The sequence below is a fragment of the Grampus griseus genome, assembly GCF_964374135.1.
Source record: "Grampus griseus genome assembly, chromosome: 2".
NCBI classification, from domain to species: domain Eukaryota; kingdom Metazoa; phylum Chordata; class Mammalia; order Artiodactyla; family Delphinidae; genus Grampus; species Grampus griseus.
Genome location: NC_139018.1, coordinates 87,480,783 through 87,507,430, shown reverse-complemented (window position 1 = coordinate 87,507,430; position 26,648 = coordinate 87,480,783). Strand labels below are relative to the sequence as shown.

At 36.3% G+C, this 26,648-nt stretch overlaps 1 protein-coding gene across 2 annotated transcripts in view; it reads right to left on the bottom strand.

Moving 5' to 3' along the window:
- GOLM2 (golgi membrane protein 2) overlaps positions 1-26,648 on the bottom strand; it is a 111,206-nt gene that overhangs the window by 9,085 nt on the left and 75,473 nt on the right. For both annotated transcript variants that reach the window (XM_082649298.1, XM_082649299.1), the window contains exons 7-8: positions 24,895-24,993; positions 23,212-23,382 (exon numbers count right to left, since the gene is read on the bottom strand). In XM_082649298.1, coding sequence (XP_082505424.1) covers positions 23,212-23,382; positions 24,895-24,993 — 270 coding nt within the window. The remainder of the gene's footprint in view (positions 1-23,211; positions 23,383-24,894; positions 24,994-26,648) is intronic.

Below are 26,648 nucleotides of genomic sequence, written 5' to 3'. Positions count from 1 at the left end.
AGGTTATCCAAGATAAAAGGAAATAAGAATGAAGACCGAAAATAATTTTAAGAATTTCTCTTTTGTGTTAATTCCAGTACTTGCTGCTTAAGGTTTGAATGTTTTCTTAAAGAAAAGGGCACACTTTTCAGAATTGTTTTCCTAATAACCAACAACTTCTCTGACAGAAGTATTTGTCTAATTTAACACTTTAGGAGAAGAATAAATAATTTTATTACTAGATACAATACATATTTGAAATCTGTAGTCATTTACTGCTTTGTGAAACATCACTTTCCACGAATAATTTTGATAACTTTTCTTATCAGAATAAATGAGTACCGTGTAAGCTAGTTTCTTTTTGGAAAATAAGACAAACTAACATACTGGAGGGCTATTTTAAGTTTCTTCACTAACAGTGATTCACTATAGTCATGGTTTTCCAAGGAGGGATGGCAAAGAGAGTAAACTATCAGAATCCCTAGTGGTATGTGTTTTGAAAAACATCCCAAGTAATTCTGATTTATTCTTTCTCATTTCCTGAACAATATTTCTAAAAGTCAATGACAGAGGAAGCTTAAGAAAGTTGACTGACATGAGGCTCTTATATTATATTCATAACAGTTAGAAATCAAGAAGAGCAACAGACATAACACCTACTGTAGAAAGCTATTCAACAATATTCAACAAATGGACATTGAAAATAAAAATGCTAGGCAAACTAAGGTGTGACTCACAACACAAGTTAAACTCTACTTTGACACTGAAGTGGCAAAAAAGTAAATTTAATAAATCCCTAAAATATGAATAACATTAACTTACTGATGATGTAAGAATTTAAGACTTTTTTAGAAATTATAAACACTTTCTATGATAGGTTTAAAAATTTTCAAATTATATTTTTAAAATCCACATTGCAATGACACAAACTTCCTCTGCTTGGAAAGAAAAGTTAAGTATAAAGAGAAAGAATTATGGAGGTATTGGTCAATTCTACAGATGGCTCACCACATCATCAGGCCAATATATTTCTAATTGCTGTGTAAAGAGTCATTCAGGAAATATCAAAATACATAAACAGCTTATACAACTCAATATCAAAAACACAAACAACCTGATTAAAAAATGGGCTGAATAAACATTTTTCCAAAGAAGACATACAGATGGCCAACAGGCACATGAAAAGATGCTCAACAACGCTAATTACTAGAGAAATGCAAATCAAAACCACAATGAGGTGTTACCTCACACCAATCAGAAAGGCTGTCATCAAAAAGTCTATAAATAGGGGCTTCCCTGGTGGCGCAGTGGTTGAGAGTCTGCCTGCCAGTGCAGGGGACGCGGGTTCGAGCCTTGGTCTGGGAGGATCCCACATGCCGCGGAGCGGCTGGGCCCGTGCGCCACAACTACTGAGCCTGCGCGTCTGGAGCCTGTGCTCCGCAACGAGAGGCCGTGATGGTGAGAGGCCCGTGCACCGCGATGAAGGGTGGCTCCCGCTCGCCGCAACTGGAGAAAGCCCTTGCACAGCAACGAAGACCCAACACAGCCAAAATAAATAAATTAATTAATTAAAAAAAAAAAGTCTATAAATAATAAATGCTGGAAAGGGTGTGGAGAAAAGGGAATTGTTGTGCCCTGTTGGTGGGAAAAAGTAAATTGGTGCAGCCACTGTGGGAAACAGCATGGAAGTTCCTTAAAAAACTAAAAATAGGGCTTCCCTGGTGGCACAGTGGTTAAGAATCCATGTGCCAATGCAGGGGACACGGGTTTGAGCCCTGGTCCGGGAAGATCCCACATGCTGCGGAGCAACTAAGCCCGTGTGCCACAACTACTGAGCCTGCACTCTAGAGCCCGCGAGCCACAACTACTGAGCCAGCATGCTGCAACTACTGAAGCCCGCATGCCTAGAGCCCGTGCTCCACAACAAGAGAAGCCACAATGAGAAGCCTGTGCACCACAATGAAGAGGAGCCCCCACTCACCACAACTAGAGAAAGCCTGTGCACAGCCAAGACCCAACACAGCCAAAAGTAAATAAAATTAATTAATTAAAAACCTAAAAACTAAAAATAGGGCTTCCCTGGTGGCACAGTGGTTAAGAATCTGCCTGCCAATGCAGGGGACACGGGTTCAAGCCCTGGTCCTGGAACATCTCACATGCCGTGGAGCAACTAAGCCTGTGCGCCACAACTACTGAGCCTGCACTCTAGAGACCACGAGCCACAACTACTGAGCCTGCATGCCACAACTACTGATGCCTGTGCACCTAGAGCCTGTGCTCTGCAACAAGAGAAGCCACCGCAATGAGAAGCCTGCGCACCACAATGAAGAGTAGCCCCCGCTCACCGCAACTAGAGAGAGCCCACGTGCAGCAACGAAGACCCAAGGCAGCCTAAAATAAATTAAAAAAATAAAACAAAACAAAAAAACCCCCTAAAAATAGGGACTTCCCTGGCAGTCCAGTGGTTAAGATTCTGCACTCCCAATGCAGGGGGCACAGGTTTGATCCCTGGTCGGGGAACTAAGATCCCACATTTGGCACTGTGTGTCCTAAAAAAAAAAAACAAAAAAAACCCTACCATATAATCCAGCAATTTCAGTCTTGGGTATATATCTGAAGAAAATGCAAACACTAATTCAAAAAGATACATGTACCCCCCAATGTTCATAGCAATATTATTTACAATAGCTAAGATACGGAAGCAATCTAAGTGTCCATCAATAGATGAATGGATAAAGAAGATGTGGTATATATATATACAATGGAATACTACTTAACCATAAAAAAGAATGAAAATTTTGCCATTTGCAACAACATGGATGGACAGGGAGGGTATTATGCTTAGTGAAATAAGTCAGACAGAGAAAGATACATACTGTATGTTATCACTTATACGTGGAATCTAAAAAATAAAACTAATGAATATAACAAAACAGAAACAGACTTGCAGATACAAAGAACAAACTAGCAACAACGAAGACCCAACGCAGCCAAAAATAAATAAATAAATTAAAAAAAAAAAAAAGAACAAACTAGTGGTTACCAGTGGGGAGAGAAAAGGGGGGAGGTGCAAGATAGGAGTAGGGGATTAAGAAGTACAAAGTACTATATACAGAATAATTAAGCTATAAGGATATATTGTCCAACACTGGGAATAGAGCCAACATTTTACAATAACGTTAAATGGAGCATAATCTATAAAAATTTTGAATCACCATGTTGTACACCTGAAAATAATGTAATATTGTAAATCAGCTATACCACAATAAAAAAAATAGTCTATCAGGAAAATAGTTAAAAAATAAATCATACTCACTAGGCTTTTTTTTGGTGGGGGGGGGCAGTAAAAAAAAAAGGGGGACTGAAGTAAATGGGGATAATGAAAAAGAGCATAAAGTCATCTTAAATCTATTCTAGAATAGAGTTGGGTATGTACAATAAATAAATGGAAAAGTTGATAAAAGAGTTAGAGAAAAGAAATGGATATACAAGAGTTAAGAAGGATAAAAGGATATACAAGAGTTATATAAAAGGATATACAAGAATTAACAAGAGAAGAATAGGTAAGCTATTTGTGAGAAAGACCCTGTCTCCTAATGATAGTTATACAAAACAAAACATTTTGGTGTCTTTTATTATTATCTGTTTCTCTAATGATAACATAAATGATGCCAATGTAAGAAAGAAAAAAGGGAGATTTATAGAAATCTATATTTTCTTTTTTTAATATGCAATATTATGGACAAAATACCTGGAGCAGTTAAATCATCTTTATGCAATGTGAAATTGCTGTTTTAAATATATAAACATTTTGATATGGTACTTACTAGTGAGTTTCTCAAGGTACATTATTTCCTCCAAGAAAATATTTTCATTTTTTATGAGAATTATGAAATATAGAAGACCAAAAAATTAGTCTAAAAAAGTTATTGCAAAATATAGTTAATTTAACTAATATTATAAGGACATGGTATATTAATCAAAGAAATGGTCGACCTGTACCTATTATAATATTCCAACAGAACAATTTACAAAGTTTCTTCTCTTTTTTTAAAAGGTGTTTGGTGTTCTGACTAGCCTGAATTCAGTCATAAAATTTTCATACTACAGTTACAGTGACCTACAGAGATAATAAGAAAATCACTAACAAGAATGGATGACCACAATAGTAATTCATACAGTACAATAGACAACAAGAGACAAAAAAACAGAGCCAACTACATAAAATTGCCAGTCAAGTTGGGGATATCAAACTTCACAGTAGACAGTGAATGAATATGGCTATATAAATAAAATGCATGATGCTGATCAATATAACAGACTGCTAAATTATATATTAGGCATCATATTTGCAAAAAATTATACAAGGGAGAAATCAGTGTGGGTTAGAGCTAGAAAGGAAGGTTTCAAAAAAGAGGCAATCAGGTTTCTATAGTGTAGTGGTTATCATGTTTGCCTCACAAAAAAGAGGCAAATATATTGGACCATGACAGAGAGAAGGAAAGGAGCATTCAAATAAGAACGAAGATGGAGTATTCAGGAGACAGTAAAGAGATTAATTTGACTGGATTTATATTAGGAAGCAGAAAGATGAAGTCTGAAAGATGAAGTTTGAATTGGGAATAATTATGGAAGACCTTTAAAGTCAGAGATTTTAAAAGGCTTCCTATATCTACTTCACAAGGTCATTGTACACTGCAAAGAAAGGCTTGTCTTCAGGACTGGTCCTTGGCTTGATTGTGGGATATAACTTCTGAGCCCTTGAGCCATGCTTACCAGTTTGATTGGACAAATTTATCCTAATGAAGTGATTCATGGTGAATATTTGTTTTTGCTAGGTGGAGGCAGGCAGGTCTAGAGTCTGAATAGCTGACCTCAGTCACGTGGGCACTACATGACTACATGAGGATACTACATGAATGACCCCCAATAAAAACCCTGGACACCAAGGATCACATGAGCTTCCCTGGTTGGCAACACTTCACATGTGTTTTGTCACACTTCTTTGCTGGAGATTGGAAGGAGACACCTGGAAGCTTACATCTGCTTTTTCCTAGACCTTGCTCCATGAGCTTTTCCATTTACCAATTTTAATCTCTGTCCTTCTGCTGTACTAAACTATAACTGTGAGTATTATAACTCCTCTGGGTCCTGTGAACTCTTCTATTGAATCATCAAGCCTCAGGGTGGTCTTGGGGGACTCCCAACACAGCACCTTAATATATCTGTTCTGCAACTTGCTTTATTCCCTCCACATTATGCTTTTGAGATTTACCAACGTTGATAAATGTAGCTTTATTCATTTATTTTAACTCCTATGTGATTCCACTGTATGTCTGGTACATACACCTTGATATTATCATACTGATGATTATTTGTTTTCAATTTTCAATGTAATAAACAATAAATATTCTTGTACATGCCTCCTTATATATAAGAACGTTTGTAGGTAACATATTAGGTGCTAAATTGCATGGTATGTACATCTTCTCACACTTATGATCGATTTTTTTGTTTGTTTTTTTGTGTTTTTTTTTGGTACGCCCCCCCCACCCCCCGCCGCGAGCTCTCCCGTTGCGGAGCACAGACTCCGGACGCGCAGGCTCAGCGGCCATGGCCCACGGGCCCAGCCGCTCCGTGGCACGCGGGACCCTCCTGGACCGGGGCACGAACCCGCGTCCCCTGCACCAGCAGGCGGACTCCCAACCACTGCGCCACCAGGGAAGCCCTATCATAACGTTTTGAAGGTTCATCTATGTTGTAGCATGTGTCAGAATTTCATTCCTTTTTAAAGCTGAATAATGTTCCATTGTACATATATGCTACATTTTGTTTATACATTCATTTGTTGAATACTTGGGGTGCTTCCACCTTTTGGCTATTGTGAATAATGCTGTTATGAATATGAATGTACAAATACCTGTTCAAGTCCCTGTTTTCAATTCTTTGGGGTATATACCCAGAAGTGAGAAGCCTCTTTTATAGTCCTTTTATTTTCATGTTTTCTACATGTTTGTGTTTAAGATTTAGTTGTAAACACTATATATAGCTGGATTTGATTTGCATATCTTTTTATCATCTCTTATAACAGGTAACTTTAATCTGTTTATATTTATTATGGTTTTTGTAATATTTGATCTTACTGTTTGGATGCCTTTCTTTGAATTTTCTTCTTCCTTTCTTTCAATATTATCTCCTATTCCTCCTCTACCCACTGAGTACATCTTCATTTTGTCCTTGCTGTCCTCATTAGCTGGTATAATAGTCTATGTTGATAGTTATTTTCTACTCATCAGGATGAAGATATTATTCTATTATTGTCTGGCATTTAATTTGCTGATGAAAAATCTGCTGTCAATATAATTGTCACTCCCTGGAAATAATCTATATTTTTTGGTATCATTTAAGATTTTTCCCTTTATTTTTGGATACTCTGAGGTTTTCCTACAATGCCTAAAAGCAAAGACTTTCTTCATTTATCTCAGGCATATCTGATCTAACAATTCATGTCTTTCTTCAACCTCAGAAAACTCTGAGCACTTTAAAGTTTTCAAATATTGATTATCTACCATTTACTCTATTCTCTACCCAAAACTCCTATTAGACACACATATATATTCTGTCTCTCTTAACATCTCTGTCACATATACATATGATATATACTTATCTCTATATCTATGTCTTTGCTACTCTGTGCTACATTCTTGTTGAATATCTCAGTACAAGATTCCTAATCAGTCAGTCAACTATGTTCATGGTCTATCTCATAAGCTGATTTTTTATTTCAATGATTATACTTTTCATTTCTAAAATGTATAACTGGTTTTTATAGCTAGCTGTTTTTGTTTTATTTCTGCCTGTTTCTTAATCTCTTCTCTTTTTGAATAAGTTACTTCATCATCTCTCTTTGAGGACCCTTAAACACAAAAATAATTTTCATGTTTCAATTGTTGGTATGTTGGCTCTCTTAGCATTAACATTTTTCATATATTTGGGGGGTTTGGTTTGCTAATTAATTTTCAGTGTGGATGTGTGTATGGGGGGCGGGGTATTTGTGTTTTTTCTCTTCTATCCTCTCTGTGTTCACCTATTCATTTTATTGTATTTTATTTAAAATAAAATTATTTTATTTTATTATGTATTCATTTGAGAGATGTCCCAGTTCCCCAGACTAGAATAAGATTTTTAAATCACATTTCAGAGTTTCTATACCATGATGCTATTTGGGATAGCACAGATTCGTTACAGAACTAATAGTGATGTGGTATGACCATGCAGTATGGTCATAAGGCTGCATCTGCAGGTTTCTGGCTCCATAAGCCTTCAGGTTGCTAAACACTGTAGTTCTTGATGGCAGTCAGCAACATTTATTTTCTGCTTCCTCTGCCAAGAAAGATGGGGCCTTATTTAGATTCTGGCATTAAGCAATAAGCCTGGCTCCCATTATATTCTTTTGCTCTTAAGAGTCAAATTCCTTGAAGCCTCATTTCCAGACCTGGAATCTAATAGGTCTAATCATTCATTTCCTTTCATCATCATGTATTTTTGTTTCATTTCTTTTTTTTTTTTTTTTTTGCGGTATGCAGGCCTCTCACTGTTGTGGCCTCTCCCGTTGCGGAGCACAGGCTCCGGACGCGCAGGCCCAGCGGCCATGGCTCACGGGCCTAGCCGCTCTGCAGCATGTGGGATCTTCCCGGACCGGGGCATGAACCCGTGTCCCCTGCATGGGCAGGCGGACTCCCAACCACTGCGCCACCAGGGAAGCCCCTGTTTCATTTCTTGACCACAGTAATTTTTAACATGTTTTTGAGATTATCAATATCCTTTTAGTTCTCTCTTTTTACATTTTATCTATTGTTATCTGTGTGAGCAGAGTGGATATCTCAAAGGTGATAAACCCACTAAGCCATCTAGATCAGAGGTTGAAAAATACTTTAAAAAAAATCCATACATAAAATGATGTACTCTCTGATACACTACCTTGTCTCACCAAGTTGTTCAGGGGAATCATTAACCACAGTTAAATAAATGAATTTCTGCTGCTACTCACCCTGGAGCAGGCATACAGAAAAGCCCATATTGATCAACAATCACCACCTACTGTTTTGAAAGTCCTTGTGACTTTCAGTACAGGGCTGACATTTGAAATGAACTGTTTTCTCAATTCAAGGCATCTAAATATATAGAGTACAGCCCTCCTAATTGGCAAACAGGTGGGTCTTCCATGAATTCTCCATTTCAACTACTTTGGAGGATGTCTGACTATTTCTTTGAAGTGTGCCTCCAGGATACTCTGAAGTATCCCCTAAACTATATTTTGTATCACCATATAGACTACATTCTACATTTTAAATTAAACCAACACAAATATATTTTCTAAATAATGGCAAAACATGCCAACAAATTACCTAGCCATTTTTGTATGATGTGGCAAGACAAAATTAAATTTATAAAAAATGTATCAATATAAGTGTGATATATTAAGTTATAAAATATGCTAAATTTAAAACTGTCAAAAAAATTGTTGTGGTTATTGTATAAAATCTAAGATTTTTCCCCCTATGTCCAGTAGTCAGTTTCAACAAAATTTTCAACTTGTTCTAACAGCATATCATTTAGTATCTACAGGATCAAATACTTTTATATTCATTACCTATTTACACTTCTATTATTTGTACTTATTGATCTCTATATATACCTTTGGTCTCTAGATGAAGTAAAATTAGATGACGATATGGACTGAGATTATAACTGTCTCCATGATGCAAAAGGAGTCAGGACAGAAAAAGAGATTTCTTCACATACTCAGACACTTTCTTCCTACTCCTACTTCGTACCTTTCATTTATCAATAAGGCCTCATTATGATAACAGTGTTCTGTCTCTGGCATTTTTAACGCAGTACCTTTTTTCTCGAGACTACCATCTCCTCATTTACCATTTTTCAATATTACTTCTCAGTCTAATACCCCTTGCTCGCTAACTTTCAGGTAATACTTCCCTCTCAAGCCCAGTCTAACCTTATGTACCTTTCTATACTGCCATGAGGTTAACTACAAGGTTTCTAACATACAGCTAAGCCCCTGCCCTGGATCAACTACAAGGTTTCTATTCTATATTTTCATGTTATAGAAAGTGGTCACAAACTCAAACGCCTCCAAGTATCAGACAAGCAAGATAACTGGATGCATTATGTCAAAGTGGGATTATGAGAAATGGGACAAGGCAAGTCTCATTCTAAACAGAATAGTCATAATCAGTTCCAGTGATTATGTCAAACAATCTGGTTTAAGAGAATTAGAGACTGGGAATTTTACATGAAATCTCTTGACTTTTAAATACTGGCAACTATTTCAGATTTTTAAAAATCACTGTGTGGACTGAACAAAACTAATATGCTAGCTGGATATGGTGAAGTCTCATCAGTTTTCAATCTCTGCAAAGAATTATTTTTGCTATTTAACAAAGTTTTGGAACCAGAACATATAGATCTAGCCTAACACAAGATCACTTCTTCAAATTCCACTAAAGCCTGGCCATTCCTATAAGCCTTAATCTCCCTAATAAACAAATACACTTATCCCTCATCTGCTATTCTAAACATTCTCTTTTACCTATTTTGAATACAGATGGAAAAGTGAAGTTAACAATTAAAACTATAGAGGGAACTCCCTGGCAGTCCAGTGGTTAGGACTCCATGCTTTCACTGCTGAGGGCCCAGGTTCAATCCCTGGTCGGGGCACTAAGATTCTGCAAGCCACACAGCATGGCCAAACAAACAAACAAAAACAATTAAAACTATAGAGAAAAAAATGCCCTTAATGCTTATTCATGAAGAATAAAGTCAGAATAAAATGGCAAAATATTTTTAAAAGACAATAGAAATGGAAATTTAGTATATAAAAACTTAATACACACAACAAAACAACAGAGGAAAAATTGTGGTTACAAATGCATAGTGTTTTGCCTAACAGGCGTTTGATAAAAGTTTGTTTATAAGTTAATATATTAGTAAGAAAGAATTAAGTGTGAAGAATTAAGTATCTGTCCAAAAACTTAAAAGGGGAATAAAGTGACAAGTCACAAATAGCAAAGAATAAAATAAAAGGCAGATTGAAAATTAAAAAGTGGCAAAATTAGTAGTTGGGTTTTTGGAGAATAAAAAAAATTTTAAACAATCCGTAAACTACAATTTAAAAAAAGAAAGACTATAAAAGATTCAGGACTAAGAATTTTAGAATAAAGAAATTAAAAGTAGGGAACTTCTCATGTATTATATAATTTATGACCAAGTAATCATTTTGATTGTGTGACTAACTACAGAAATATAAAATTCCAAAAGTAACGCAGTAAGTTTAACAAATGTTTACTATGTACATGCAAGGCTGGGAAAATAAAAAAGAATAAGACACAGTTCCTGCCCTTGTGAGTTACCACTCTAACAGAGAAGACATGTATACAAAGTTATAGGATTCAGGACACACTACCCAACATTGAGGTCCTTTAATCTTTTGTTTTCCAGATTTAAGGAAACCCTTTGCTCATATCTCTTAAGCTATCTATAACACAGCAATTTGGTGTTATTTATCTTTATTCACAAAAGTATACTTTTTTCTCCCTACCTAATCCCTCCAGAATTCAGGAGCTCTTAGTCAGAAATCTTGTTTTCATGGCAATATAGTTATTTTAAGTTCAGTAAGAATCTGCTCTCCTTGTAATAGAACACAGTTGGAAACTTTGGCTATATTACCAAGGCCCTGACTAGAATGTCATATTTGGGAATGATGCATAAAATCTGATATGACCGACAGCTTCATGGAACTAGGGCTGGGTTTAAAGTGTCAATACTTAAAAAGTGCCCCCATCCCCCCTCGGAAAAACCAGCTTATACCTGGTATACAAAGTTCCCAGCCTTACAGATGAATAAGGAAGGTCACATCCTGGCAGGCCCAGGAACTTCAGGATATCTTGTGAACCTCAAGAAGATAGGAACTGTCTCTAGGTACTGCAGGCAAAGTCTGAAGGCGAGTCTCTGGCTTGGCTTCCTCACCTCCAGAGGCTTTTAAAAATCCAATCTGAGAATCCTTATGAAAAGTTCCAGCAAAGAAAACTCAAAAGACCTATGTGGTCAATCACTATTCTTGTACTCACATAAATAATCAGGCCAAGTTTAATGAGACTAGACTTATTTTGAAAAATAGTCTTTGATTATCTTTGATAGAAATGGGGTGACTATAGAGAGAAAAATGATGCTTCAACAGAAAATGACAGTAAACCCTTGTGGCTATTAAATACTAGTCCTATTTATTGTCTTTAAGATCTTGTTACCTACCTGCAAACTAGACTAGACGCGGAATCCTTTTAGTTTCCTTCAATATCTGGCTGCAACTCTCCAAATTAAAGTTTCCAATTTTTCTCACCCCTTCTAACTTTGAATCATTAAAACTTAAAACTGTTCTTTTCCCAAAGCCTTGCAAGCTGAAGATGGACAGTTTGATATAAACTTCAGAGAAATCACCACAACAGTTCATGTATGGACAACCTTTGTGCCTGTTGCCATTTAGGCCACTTAGAAAGTTCAACAGATCACCTGATGACGTTACCAGATATTCAAGGAAAAGCTGTTGTATTGCCAATGCAATATGAAGCATCTGAAGATGGTTCAGGTCCAACATCTAGAAAATCTTCTTGATTGGCTGTCTTCTGGACTAAAAAACCGAGTTTACAGTTTGTACCAACCATTAACCTTTGTTTTTCTTATGTTTCCCTTGAAATACCCAGGACTGAGACTAGTTCAATGGGTTATGGAGCAAGCTAACAACTCAGTTTCTGGATTGTGAAACTTCATCTGGAACTTTCAGACAGGGGAATGACAGGTTTCAGGACATGCAACCTGAAAACATAGCACCTTGAAATATCAAATATTTCAAGCTGAAGGAATTTGAGAAATGGCATGTGCAGAAAGGACGTTCTGACCTTCCCCTGAAGCAGGTCATAAAACCCTCATGTGAGTGGTATCCTCCCTATACCTGGAGTAAAGGAATATCCTTATATCCAAGACAGAAGAACATCAAGAAGAATCTGAACAAATGAGCCTTGCTAAATTTCTCCCAGTTTACTACACTTACTTCATATCCTTTGTCCTATCATATCTTTCCACTCTTCATCAAGCCTATTACAAAAACATTCAACGCTAAGTATTTAGCATTGATTGGAAAAGGAATAGTTGGTCCTAAAATCTGCCTGTACCATAGTGAGATACCAGATTGCACTATTTAATTATGTAACAGCTAATAAAAAAACCCCAAAAGATTTGGAAGGAATATTCAGCTGTCTAAGACTCCCATTAATTTGGGCAAGATAAATACATTTCTTTTGAAGACCGAATAACAAATTTGTTGAAGGGTTCTCAATTGCAGGGGGAAATGGAATATTACTCAGGCATAAGAAGGAACGAAAATGGGTCATTTGTAGAGACGTGGATGGACCTAGAGACTGTCATACAGAGTGAAGTCAAAAAGAGAAAAACAAATATCGTACATTAACGCATATATGTGGAATCTAGAAAAATGGTATAGATGACCTTATTTGCAAAGTAGAAATAGACACAGACGAAGAGAACAAATGTATGGATACCAAGAGGAAAGGGAGAGGTAGGAGGAATTGGGAGATTGGGATTGACTTATATACACTATTGATACTATGTATAAAATAGATAACTAATGAGAACCTACAGTATAGCACAGGGAACTCTACTCAGTGCTCTGTGGTGAACTAAACGGGAAGGAAATCCAAAAAAGAGGACATATATGTATACGTATAGCTGATTCATTTTGCTGTATGGTAGAAACTAACACGACATTGTAAAGCAACTACACTCCAATAAAAATTAATTAAAAAAATAATAAATTGGAAGGGGAAATTAGTCTAATAATATAGATTTGCACTTCGAACACTAATCTAGAGGAAACAAAAAGTAGGCAAATATGTTCCCAATTCTGCGTTAATTATTTTTATTTTATTTTTTTTTAAATTTATTTATTTTATTTATTTATTTTTGGCTGCACTGGGTCTTCATTGCTGCATGTGGGCTTTCTCTAGTTGCGGTGAGCGGGGTCTACTCTTCATTGCAGTGCGCGGGCTTCTCACTGCAGTGGCTTCTCTCGTTGTGGAGCACGGGCTCTAGGCACGAAGGCTTCAGTAGTTGTGGCTCGTGGGCTCTAGGGCGCAGGCTCAGTAGCTGTGACACCCGGGCTTAGTTGCTCTCTGGCATGTGGGATCTTCCCGGACCAGGGATCGAACCTGTGTCCCCTGCATTGGCAGGCGGATTCTTAACCACTGCGCCACCAGGGAAACCCTGCGTTAATTATTAACTCGGAGGGCTGAGCCCATGAAGTTCCAGACATGAATAATGATCACTCATTTGTATCAAATCTATAACTTGTTTATTGGCAAAGGAAACCTCTTCTTTATGAACGGGTCACTCACTAAACACATTTTAGACTTCAGAGATAATTCATGAAAAAAGGAAACTTTTGCAGCATATTGACATTCTCATTTACCATTTCAGTTACTTGGAGGTAAAACTTACCCTAACGTTAATCTAAAATATTAATCTTGAAAATGGATTTTTAAGAAAGAAGATATCACTCAAAATAGAAAAAAGACAAAAAATACTACATATACATTTCATTGATTCTAAGACGGACTTTTTCACATTTAATACTGCTAACATCAGGATACATCTTCAAATCAGTGATGTGTCATAGTGTAATTGGCAGGAACTTTTTTCCTTTCTTGGTGGTAAAAAAAAAAAAAAAATGTGTTGGGACTTCCCTGGCAGTCCAGTGGTTAAGACTCCACACTTCCTTTGCAGGGGAAACGGGTTTGATCCCTGGTCAGGGAACTAAGATCCTGCAGGCTGTATGGCGTGGCAAAAAAAAAAAAAAGTGTTGAACTTAAAATTAATGACTTTCAGATTCAATGAAATATGTGATCTGTCTTCTGTCTTTCTCTGTTCAGACTGAATGGATATCTCTCCCTCTGCCTCTTTTTTCCTGCCTTTAAAAATGTATCTTAGGGATTTCCTGGTGGCGCAGTGGTTGAGAGTCCGCCTGCTGATGCAGGGGACACGGGTTCGTACCCCGGTCCAGAAAGATCCCACATGCCACGGAGCGGCTGGGCCCGTGAGCCACAGCCGCTGAGCCTGCGCGTCCGGAGCCTGTGTTCCGCAACGGGAGAGGCCACAGCAGTGAGAGGCCCGTGTACTGCAAAAAAAAAAAAAAAAAAAAAGTATCTTAAAGAATCTCTTACTTTTCTCTAATATTTGCATGAGTATTAAGTGTTGTGTGTATGTATATATATTTTACATATACATATTATGTAAACATAAATTTATAGTTAGACATATTATTATGGAATATGTTGAAATTAGGGAATTTGAAATTATTTCACTAAGGGGATGAGACAAAAGAGAGGAGATTCTCAGTAAAAGGGTGGGTAAACTCATACAGTATTTCCATAATCATGTTTTGGTTTGTACCAATAGTTTATTGCACAATGACCTGGAGAGAGCCACCTTGATACTGACTGAAAACAAAATGAAGATTAAAAACTTTCTTGGGGGCCTTCCTGGTGGCGCAGTGGTTGAGAGTCCACCTGCCAACACAGGGGACGTGGGTTCGTGCCCCAGTCTGGGAAGATCCCACATGCCGCGGAGCGGCCAGGCCCGTGAGCCATGGCCGCTGAGCCTGCGTGTCCGGAGCCTGTGCTCTGCAACGGGAGAGGCCACAACAGTGAGAGGCCCGCGTACCGCAAAAAACAAAAACAAAAACAAAAACCAAAAAAAAACTTTCTTGGATATCATGTTCCAAAAACTTTTTATTCATCTTATATTTTTTCTCAGTTATATCTAAATGATGTCAGTAATAATAATGCCAATTTCTCTAAACTAAACCACTTCTGCATAAATCATTTTTATAATGTAAAATGATTAAATTTTCTGTACTACTACAGTAATTATTTCACATATATATACTTACTGTTTAAATTTTTTTAAAAATAAAAATTCAGGTTTAACCATTTATTTGGGTCTCCTTTTCCTTATGAAGGGCCCTGTGTCACATTAAATAAATTTGTAGGTTTTTTTTTCCTGTTAATCTTTCTCAGTTTAATTTTCAGACCCAGCCAGGGATCCTAAAAAGGTCATGGAAAAATTTTTCCTCCCCTTCAACAGTTAATTACATAATGATGTGGTATATACACTAATGATAATATGTTCAATGGATTGAAGTACAGTTGACCCTTGAACAACATGGGGGTTAGGGGTACTGACCCTCTGCACAGTCAAAGATCTACATATAATTTAAAGTTGCACCTCCATACATGCAGCAACCACATCCTCAGATTCAATCAACTGCAGACTGTGTAGTACTGTAGTATTTACTAGTGAAAAAATCCACATATAAGTGGACCCATGCAGTTCAAATCCATGTTGTTCAAGGGTCAACTATACAGTGAGAAGGGAATGATTGATTTGGTCAAGACAGTAGGGATATGAGAAGGGCTTTATCAAATAGATGCCAGCAGAGCACAGCTTTAAAGTACAATTAGGAGTTTGCCAGAAATAGAACAAGAAAAGGAACTATTAAAGAATTTTTCCAAAACTTTAAAAGTATAGAGGAGGTAGTGGGATACAGTGAAAAAACAGTGAACCTGAAGATAAGGGACCTAGATAATAGTCCTGGTTGTTCCAACTATTTGCCTCAAGTAAATTAAACACTCTGGATCTAAATTTTCTTGTCTGTAAAATGAAGAAATCACGTAATAGTGGAGTCTCAAACTTTAATGTTAATATAAATAAGGTCTAGGGTAGGGTCTGAAATCTTAACAATCACAGGTGATGTGGATGCTGTTTGTCCAGAGTAGTGAGTAATAGGGCATTAGATTATCTCTAATGGTTCTATTAGGAAACCATTGACCAAAACCACCCACCTTGGCCAGACATGGTAATAACCACCTGCATGAGTAGTCTCACAACAGGAGGTCCTGCTAATGAACACAGTGCTGCCACCACAAACCAACCAGGAGAATTTGGTTCCCAAAGAAGGGAGGAGACACCAGTCCATAATATGTCCTGCCAACCTTCCAGAAACCCTCCTGCTGGAAACCATCTTGACTGAGAGATGCACACGCCATCAGGAAGGGCCTTGAATAGGACCAAATATGGGCACAGGCAAGATGACTGGCCAGAGACAACCCAGAAAGCTAACCCTATTACCATAAAACCTGAGACTGCAAGCCAAGTGGCAGAGCAGTTATCCTGGGTTCCCTTACCTGCTGCTCTCTGCTCGAGCACTCCTTTCCAATAAAGTATTTTGCTTTGTCAGTAAATGCATCTCCATGGACAATTCATTTCCAAGTGTTAGACAAGAGACCACTCTAGGGCCCTGGAAGGAGTCCCCCTTCTGGTAACAGTTCCTTGTATATACCTTAAATATTTGTTTTCTATTCTATTCTATTTTATTTTTCCTTTTTGGTCACTCTGCGCAGCATGCAGAATCTTAGTTCCCCGACCAGGGATGGAACCTGCACCCCCTGCAGTGGAAGCACGGAGTCTTAACTGCTGGACTGCCAGGAAGTCCCAAATGTTTATTTAAAATAATTCTTCTACTATATAGAAACTTTTAGGCAAATAAGATTTTGAGAAGGATAAAACCAAAGAAGAAAACAGTAAGGATTAAAAAAAAGGATAAAATGGTAATTAAAACTACATTTGAGGCTAGTCATAGAACTTGATAAACTGACAGTGAAATTCTTCTGGAAGAACAGAGAAAAATTTAGTTTTTAAAAAATTTTAAGGTAGGTTCAGATTATTATAAAGCAATGTAATGAATGTGTATTGCCTATGTAATGAAGCCTCCATAAAAACCCATGGAGATTTGGGGAGATTGGCATGCTTGGAACAGGCATGGAAGCTCTGTGCTGTCCTATGCAACTCTTCCGTATAGCTCCTCCTGAGTTATAGTTTTTATAAGCTGGTAATCTAGTAAGTAAAATGTTTCTCCGAGTTCTGCAAGCTGCTCCAGCAAATTAATTGCACCCAAGAAGGTGGCTGTTGGTACCTTAGATCCTCATCCAGTCAGTTAGAAATATAGGCAACAATCTGGAGTTGTAATTGGCATCTGAAGTAGGGGAGGACTGAGCCCTTAACCTGTGAGATTTGAGGCTATTTCCAGGTAGATAGTGTCAGAATTGAGTTAATCTGTAGATACCCAGCTGGTGTTAGAGAATTGCTTAGTGGTGTGGGAAAAACCCACACACATGGGAACTGGTATCAGAATCGTACCATATGCTAGGGATAAAGACAAGAAATGGAAAAAAATGGAAATTCTAGAGAGAGATAAAAATAGTGAAATAATTTAATGTGAGTTTATGTGTGTACAAGATAAACCAGAAGTAAATATCACAAAGGGAAAATAAATAATAATCCTCGGACAAATGGTAATCAAGATAGAGAAAACTAAATTTGGATCATTGTATATTCCAAAGAGGTCAAATAATCCATTCGTGGTAAAAAAAAAATAAATGAAAATTGAGTAGTATATTAACGGCCAGAAAAAGGACAGATGATTTGCAATAAAAGAAATGAAAGTTGTCGTAAGAGTCAAGATGGATATGTTGGAATATACACAAATAAAAACCTATTGTGTTAAATTCAGCTAAGTTGTAGGATACAAGATCAACAAACAAAAATCAGTCATTACTGGAGAAATGTGGAGGAAAGGGAACCTTTATGCTCTTGGTAGGAATGTAAATTGGTGTAACCACTACAGAAAACAGTATGAAGGTTCCTCAAAAAATTAAAAATAGAATTACCATATGATCCAGAAATTCCATTTTGGGTATTTATCTGAAGAAAATGAAAACACTAACTTGAAACAGGCACCCCCATGTTCATTGCAGCATTATTTACAATAGCCAAGATATGGAAACAACCTAAGTGTCCATTGGTGGATGAATGGACAAAGAAAGTGTGGTATATATATGCAACGAAGTATTATTTAGCAACAAAAAAGAATGAAATCTTGCTATTTGCAACAACATGGTTGAACCTTGATGGTATTATGCTAAGTGAAATAAGTAAGTACCATATGATCTCTTTTACATGTAGAATCTAAGAAAAAGTAAAACAAACAAATAAAAATCAAGCTCATAGGGACTTCCCTGGTGGCACAGTGGTTAAGAATCCGCCTGTCAATGCAGGGGACACAGGTTTGATCCCTGGTCTGGGAAGATCCCATATGCCATGGAGCAACTAAGCCCGTGAGCCACAACTACTGAGCTTGTGCTCTAGAGCCCGCAAGCCACAACTACTGAAGCCTGCATGTCCTAGAGCCCAGCCTGCGAGCCCGCATGCTGCAACTACTGAGTCCACGCACCGCAAATACTGAATCCTGTGTGCTCTAGGGCCCACGTGCCGCAACTACTGAACCCATGTGCTGCAACTACTGAAGCTCCTGTGTCTAGAGCCCGTGGTCTGCAACAAGAGAAGCCACTGCAATGAGAAGCCCACACGCTGCAATGAAGAGTAGCCCCCGCTTGCCACAATTAGAGAAAGCCCACAGCAATAAAGACCCAATGCAGCCAAAAAGAAAAAAAAAAAAAATCAAGCTCATAGATACAGAGAACAGATTGGTGGTTGGCAGAGGTTGGGGGTGGGGACATGGGAGAAATGGGTGAAGGGACGTCGAAAGGTAAAAAGAAAAAAAAAATGTAGTTGATGTAAAATACTCATAAAATTTTTGAATCATATTCAAAATATTGATTTTTTTATATATATACACATATGTTTATGTATATGCTAATGTATATAACATAGGTATATTTTTACAGTATATTTAAAAACACTATTACTTCTAAAAGAGTGAAAATAAAATACTATTCTAAGATGAACCCAAATATTAGCAATTCTTAGAAATTTGCATTAAAAATTTTAAAACCAAAAGCCAAGTAAACAAATAAATCAGTCATATTTCTATGCACTAGCAATGAACAATCTGAAAAGGAAATCAAGAGAACAATTTGATTTACAATAACATAAAAAAGAATTAAATGTTTAGGAATAAATTTAACCAAGGAGGCATAAGACTTGTACACTGAAAACTACAAAAACTGCTGAAGAAAATTAAAGATACCCTAAATAAATGGAAAGACATCCCATCTTCATGGATTGGAAGACCTAATATTGTTCAAATGATAATACTCCCCAAAGTAATCTACAGATTTAATGTAATTCCTATTAAAATCCCAACTGTCTCTTTAGTAGAAATAGACAAGCAGATCCTAAAATTCACATGGAATTGTAAGAGATGCCAAACAGTCAAAATAATCTTATAAAGAAGGGCAAAGTTGGAAGACTCACAGTTCCCAATTTCAAAACTTACTACAAAGTGACAGTAATCCAAACAGTGTGCTCCTGGCATCTGGTCTCAATGGAACAGAATTAAGAATCCAGAATAAACCCATACATGTGTGGTCAACTGATTTTCAACAAGGATACCAAGACTGTTCAATGGAGAAAGAAGGTGTCTTCAACAAATAGTGCTAGGACAACTGAATACCGATGCACACAAGAACATAGTTGGATCCTTACCTCATACCGTATATACATATTAACTTAAAATAGATAAAAAACTTACATATAAGAGCTAAAACTATTATTGTTGTGACCATTTTGCAATGTATACAAACACTGAATCATCATGTTGTACACCTGAAACTAATATAATATTGTAAATCAATTATACCTCAAGTTAAAAAAAGAGCGAAAACTATGAGGTTCTTAGAAGAAAACATGACCTTTTTGATTTGGCAAAGGTTTCTTAGATATGACACCAAAAGCATGAACAACAAAAGAAAAATAGACAAACTGGACTGCATCAAAATTTAAAACTTTGTGCATCATAGAACACTATCAGAGAGTGAAAAAACAAATGATAGAATGGGTAAAAATATTTGCATATCATACATCTGATGAGGGTTTAGTATTCAGAATATATAAATTATGCTTAAAACTCAACAGCAAAGACAAACAACCCAATTTTAAAATGGGCAAAGGACTTGAATATACATTTCTCTAAAGAAGATATACAAATGGCCAACAAGTACTTGAAAAGATGCTCAATGTCATTAGTCATTAGGGAAATGCAAATGAAAATCACAATGAGATACCACTTCACAGGCACTAGGATGGCAACAGTAAAAACAACAGCAACAGTGGAAAGTACTGATAGTGTTGACAGGGATGTCGAGAAACTGGAGCTCTCGTGCATTGCTGATGGAACTGTAAAATGGTGCAGCTGCTGTGGAAAATAGTTTGGCAGTTTCCTATAAAGCTAAACATAGAATTACCATATAATCCAGCAATTCTACATCTAGGTACACAAAGAATTGAAAACAAGTGTTCAACAAAAGCTTGTAAATGAATGTTCATCGCAGCACTATTCACAATAGCCAAAAAGTGGAAACAATCCAAATACCCATCTACAGATGAATGGATAAACAAAATGTATTCATACAATTGAATATTATCCAGCCATAAGAGAAATAAAGTCCTGATACCTGTGACAACATGGCTGAACTTTGAAAACAGTACGCTAAGCAAAAGAAGCCAGACACAAAAGGCTACATATTGTATGATTCCATTTACATGAAATATCCAGGATTCCAGGTGAATCCATAGAGTCAGAAAATAGGTTAGTCATTGCCAAGGACTGTGGGTAGGAGAAAATGGGGAGTGACTGCTTAATGGGTACAGGGTTTTCTTTTGTAGTGATGAATACTTTCTGGAACTAGACAGTTGTAATGACTGCACATTATAAATGTACTAAATACCGCTGAATTGTGCACTTTGGTGAATTCTATATGTATTTTACCACAATTTTAAACTTATTTTTAATTTCTAAAAAAATCATTTGCATGATATAATAAAGTCTCATATCACAAAAGGCAGAAGAGGAAACTGCAGTAAAGTTCATTTATCAAAGGTTAGCATCTGAATTATTGATAAAGATTTGACAGAAAGGTATAGGATCAATCTCCAAAGTTATCAGGCTCAGTGGTCAAAACTGATGCACAGATTATATACCAAGATATAATTATAGTATAATTCCTCACATAAAAATGGACAGGCCACCAGAAAGTAAATGCCTATTAAAACACCCTTAAGGAATCATTATATTCTAAATGCCTTACAAAAGAGTTAAAAAGCAAATGTGGCCAGGCCTTAGGGAAAGAAATAAATGTAAACATCTCTAGTGACATTGTAAAACTGTTCTAGAGAACAATCTGACATTATGTAACAGGAGCTATAAAGTTAGTCAAGTACTTTGACCTAATAAATTCAGTTAGGGGACTACACTTTTAAAGGAATACCCAAAGTAGGAGAAGCAGGAAATAATTTGAAAAAAAGATATTCATAATCACGACATCTAACATAAGAAAATACAAAATAATTTAAATAATCAAAGAGTAGAGCTAAATGAACTATTATTATTGCCTAAACACAATGGAATATATGCATATGTCTAGGTGTGTGTATATGTATATATGTATATTTTTAAATCACAACTACATAACTATTTGATAGGTTAAAACACAGGTAAGAAATAATGCCAAAGTAAATCACAAAATAGTGCTCACATTGATTTCAACTCTATATATACATTGAAAAGAATTCAGAGTAAGATTTTAAAACTCAATAGGCTCTTTTAAAAATAAATTGTAGGGAATCCCCTGGTGGTCCAGTGGTTAGGACTCCATGCTTCCACTGCAGGGAGCACGGGTTTGATCCCTGGTTGGGGAACTAGGAACCCACGTGCCACACGGCACAGACAAAAAAAAAAAAAAAAAAAAAATTGTGGAATGTAGTAATTTCCTGGTGATCATTTTCCAATCACATTCTTTACCCAAAGACTGGTTAAAAAAAAGAGAGGTAAGACAACAATAACAATTTTTATAGAATAAACTATAAGTAGAAGAAAATCTTAAGTGATCAAATTAAGATATTTTATCTTAGTAAGATTCTGACCTTACTATAAACCTCTTTTTGTTGAGATAAAAGTTTTGAAGCCAATTCCCCAACAAGATTTGGAGGAAATATTTTTTCACTGTATTTAAAATGTTAACCATATTCTTGTAAATAAAAATATTTTTTATATAATACTTTAGTCAAGATACATGGATACGCTTTAAAATGTCAAGGAAGGAAAGTCAATTAAATGTACACAAACTATATATTCATATAGATGCAGAAATATGAATAACTGTCATAAGACCAATTTAAAAATGTAACACTGTGCAGTTATCACAGTACAAACAACCTGTGTACAAGTAAATGCCTAAACACGGCTCTGAAGAGTTGTTGCCAAAGAAGCCATCATTAAAAGTAAACAAAAGCAAACTGGAGCTTTCAGACATTCTGTCTATTCAGAAGTTGAAGGGAAGAAGCCTTAAAAAGCAGAAGCAGTGAAAAGTACAGTTTAAGAGAGCTGGTCTAAGAGCCACTGTCCTGTTCCCAATTCTGTCTACTACTGGAATTTTTTCTTATACATCTTGAAAATCTACCAATTAGAAAATTATGCAGATTAACAGGTATTGTCCATTTATCATAATCAATACCTCTGAAACAATTAAGCAGTCAAACATTATTACACAGTATTATGAGTTTGTTCAATTTCTTTCACTTCTAGCACCTAAATGAAGCAAACTGCAATTGGAGGGAATGGAAAAGGAAACAGCATTGAACTTTCTACGATGGCAGTCTTTATTTCTTCCAGAACTCATTTTTCAAAACTCTTTATCTTCCCTCCTTTCTAATCAAAGTTTTCATATATTAGCCTAACAAAATATATCTTCTCTCACTTCTCAGAAAAATTTTACATTCATAAGAACTAATAGCATTTTTTTAAATCAACTCACCTGAAATTTATTTTTTAACACTGGAGAACAAGAGAAGTTTTTGAAAGTGTTCTTTAAAATATCTCTATCCATTTAAAACCTACTTTTCTTTTAAATTTTATAACTGCCATACTTTCTCTTTGTATGTATATAACTTCACTATACATCCATTAGTTAGAGATTATAATAATGAAGACCTTAATTCAGACTTGTAAATAAATATATTATATTTAAAGAAATCTTTTCAGCATAATATTCATCAACTGATTCTTACTTTGCTTCAATTTATGGAGATCACCGGCTCGATCCTTAGTAGCCTGCTTTAGAATATCTGCTTGAATTCTGGGTTCACTCTCCAAGTTAGGGCCTGGAATTAAATGTTGAAGAGGATTGGAAGGCTTCTGTTTTGAAGTTCTGGGGTTTCCATTGTGGTTTACATGAGAATCTATGGCATAAAAACATCAAATTAAGGTCATATTTTGCAGAAGAATTTCATAAGATGTACCCGAGAAAAGGTAAGACACTGTTATCTGATACTGGGTAGTCAGGTAGCTTTTTTTTAAAGCTTTATTTAATTTCTTTAATCAAATCTTATAACCAATGTGATTTTAGTTGTGTGAAGTTTACTAATCATTCCCAGGTGGGTATCTTTAGTATTGATTATAAACCTATTCATCAATGGAATGTATATCAATAGTAGAAACCCAAAGATTAAAATGGCAGTGATACCTGTAACTTTTCTTCCCTCCAAATTCTATATTGCTGTCAGAGATCTCCAAAATCCAATAAGGCTTTTAGAATTTCTAATCTTGAAGTCATTTTCATCTACACAGCGACATAACTGTTAACTCTTGATTCTTTCTTATTAGTATCTCCTGGATATAACTTTTCTTTCCCCCACCTCCCTTTTTAACTCATCAAAGCCTCGATTTAGATCTTTATTACAATTAATTTTAATTATATCAATTCTCATTTTAGAGGAATATTTCTGTAAAATTGAGTAGGTATTCAGTAGAAAACACACAGATAAGTACAGAGTAGGGAGTTTAATACAGGCGGAACTCATTTTATAGAAGGCCTCTGTGAGATAAACTTGAACACATTTTGGAGAAGGTAAATACATATATACTGGTAGTGATGAAAGGGAACGTAGTCCAGAGTGGCAGAACAAATAATTCTTCCACTCTTAATAGTCCAGTAGACAAAGTTCATTTTGTAATGATCTCTCCCCGAGCTTTTTTCTTTTTTTTTAATGAATCAGTTATATATACACATATGTTCCCATATCTCTTCCCTCTTGCGTCTCCCTCCCTCCCACCCTCCCTATCCCACCCCTCCAGGAGGTCACAAAGCACCAAGCTGATCTCCCTGTGCTATGCGGCTGCTTCCCACTAGCTATCTATTTTACATTTGGTAGTGTATATATGTCCATGCCTCTCTCTCGCCCTGTCACAGCTCACCCTTCCCCCTCCCCATATCCTCAAGTCCGTTCTCTAGTAGGTCTGTGTCTTTTTTCCCGTCTTACCCCTAGGTTCTTCATGACCTTTTTTTCCCTTAAATTCCATATATATATCTGTTAGCATACGGTATTTGTCTTTCTCTTTCTGACTTACTTCACTCTGTATGACAGACTCTAGGTCTATCTACCTCATTACAAATAGCTCAATTTCGTTTCTTTTTATGGCTGAGTAATATTCCATTGTATATATGTGCCACATCTTCTTTATCCATTCATCCGATGATGGACACTTAGGTTGTTTCCATCTCCGGGCTATTGTAAATAGAGCTGCAATGAATCTCCCTGAGCTTTTATCAGTCGTTTGATGATATACAAAGTTAAGTAGAATAATGAATGATACTTCACTGTGCTGCTAAATGACATGTTTTATTCACTATGTAACAATACATGACCAGAAAATTGATTTTCAAATGGAATTTTAAGAATAAGACTTCATACCTGGAACCATATTTGGGGAGAGAGGTTGTCCAGTTGGAAGATGGGAGATTACTTGATGACTTTCATATTGAGAAAAGGAAACAGGCGGTTTCTTTAAAGCTAAAATTAAAAACAGATCCATATTATTCCCCGTGATATTATCGTTTCTAAATACCAACCACCATGAATCTGTTTACATTACACTAATCCTATGATGCTTACTCTAATTTTGTAATCCTTATAATTGGTATATTAACTAATTAATTTATGGTTACTAATTGATATATTGCACCATCCATCACAGATTTTGATGATCAATAAATCTGACCAGAATATAAGATAGGAATTCTGTCTTGTTCATCACTATATCCCCAATACCTAGAATAGTGCCTGGCATATAACAGGAGCTCAATTAAAATTTGATGAATGAATAAATAAATGAATCTCTTCAGATACAGTGAGACCTTTTTATATGGATAGCATAAATAAAAATTGACATTTATAGATTAGGCAAAGCTATGAGAATATGCTACTCTAAGCTGCTCAGATTTTAAATAAAAACTAAATATGACTGATTCAACAAGTTCAGGTTTTAGTTTTGAAAAGGGAATTTTTTTTAACATCTTTATTGGAGTATAATTGCTTTACAATGGTATGTTAGTTTCTGCTTTATAACAAAGTGAATCAGTTATACATATACATATGTTCCCATATCTCTTCCCTCTTGTGTCTCCCTCCCGCCCACCCTCCCTATCCCACCCCTCCAGGTGGTCACAAAGCACGGAGCTGATCTCCCTGTGCCATGTGGCTGCTTCCCACTAGCTATCTACCTTACGTTTGGTAGTGTATAAATGTCCATGCCACTCTCTCACTTTGTCACAGCTTACCCTTCTCCCCCCCCCATATCCTCAAGTCCATTCTCGAGTAGGTCTGTGTCTTTATTCCCATCTTACCCCTAGGTTCTTCAAGACCTTTTTTTTTTCCCTTAGATTCCATATATATGTGTTAGCACATGGTATTTGTTTTTCTCTTTCTGACTTACTTCACTCTGTATGACAGTCTCTAGGTCCATCCACCTCACTACAAATAACTCAATTTCGTTTCTTTTTATGGCTGAGTAATATTCCATTGTATATATGTGCCACATCTTCTTTATCCATTCATCCGATGATGGACACTTAGGTTGCTTCCATCTCCTGGCTATTGTAAATAGAGCTGCAATGAACATTGTGGTACATGACTCTTTTTGCATTATGGTTTTCTCAGGGTATATGGCCAGTAGTGGGATTGCTGGGTCATATGGTAGTTCTATTTGTAGTTTTTTAAGGAACCTCCATACTGTTTTCCATAGTGGCTGTATCAATTTACATTCCCACCAGCAGTGCAAGAATGTTCCTGAAAAGGGAATTTTTAAGTTTTCTACAAAAAGCTTTACTAGCCAAGATGTACTTACTTAGAGTTGGGACTTTCTTCTCCCTTAAGAAATAAAGGCAATAGGGAAAAAGATCATTTTTCACTCACTCCACTGCAACCTTGGGCAGCTTAATGTGACAGAAAGGCAGAGAGCAAGAAGGAAACTAGAGAGAAGGCAAACAGATAAAGAGAAAAAAAAATAGAGAGCCCATCCATAAGATATGGTTAGTGGCACATTTTATTCTTCTAAAACTTTGGTGTGGCAGACACGATACTTTGTGACCCCATTTCATTATATTTTTCCTAGGCACAGAGGAAGATAAGCTTTCCTTACTTTTATGTGCCACGAAACTGGGTTCTAA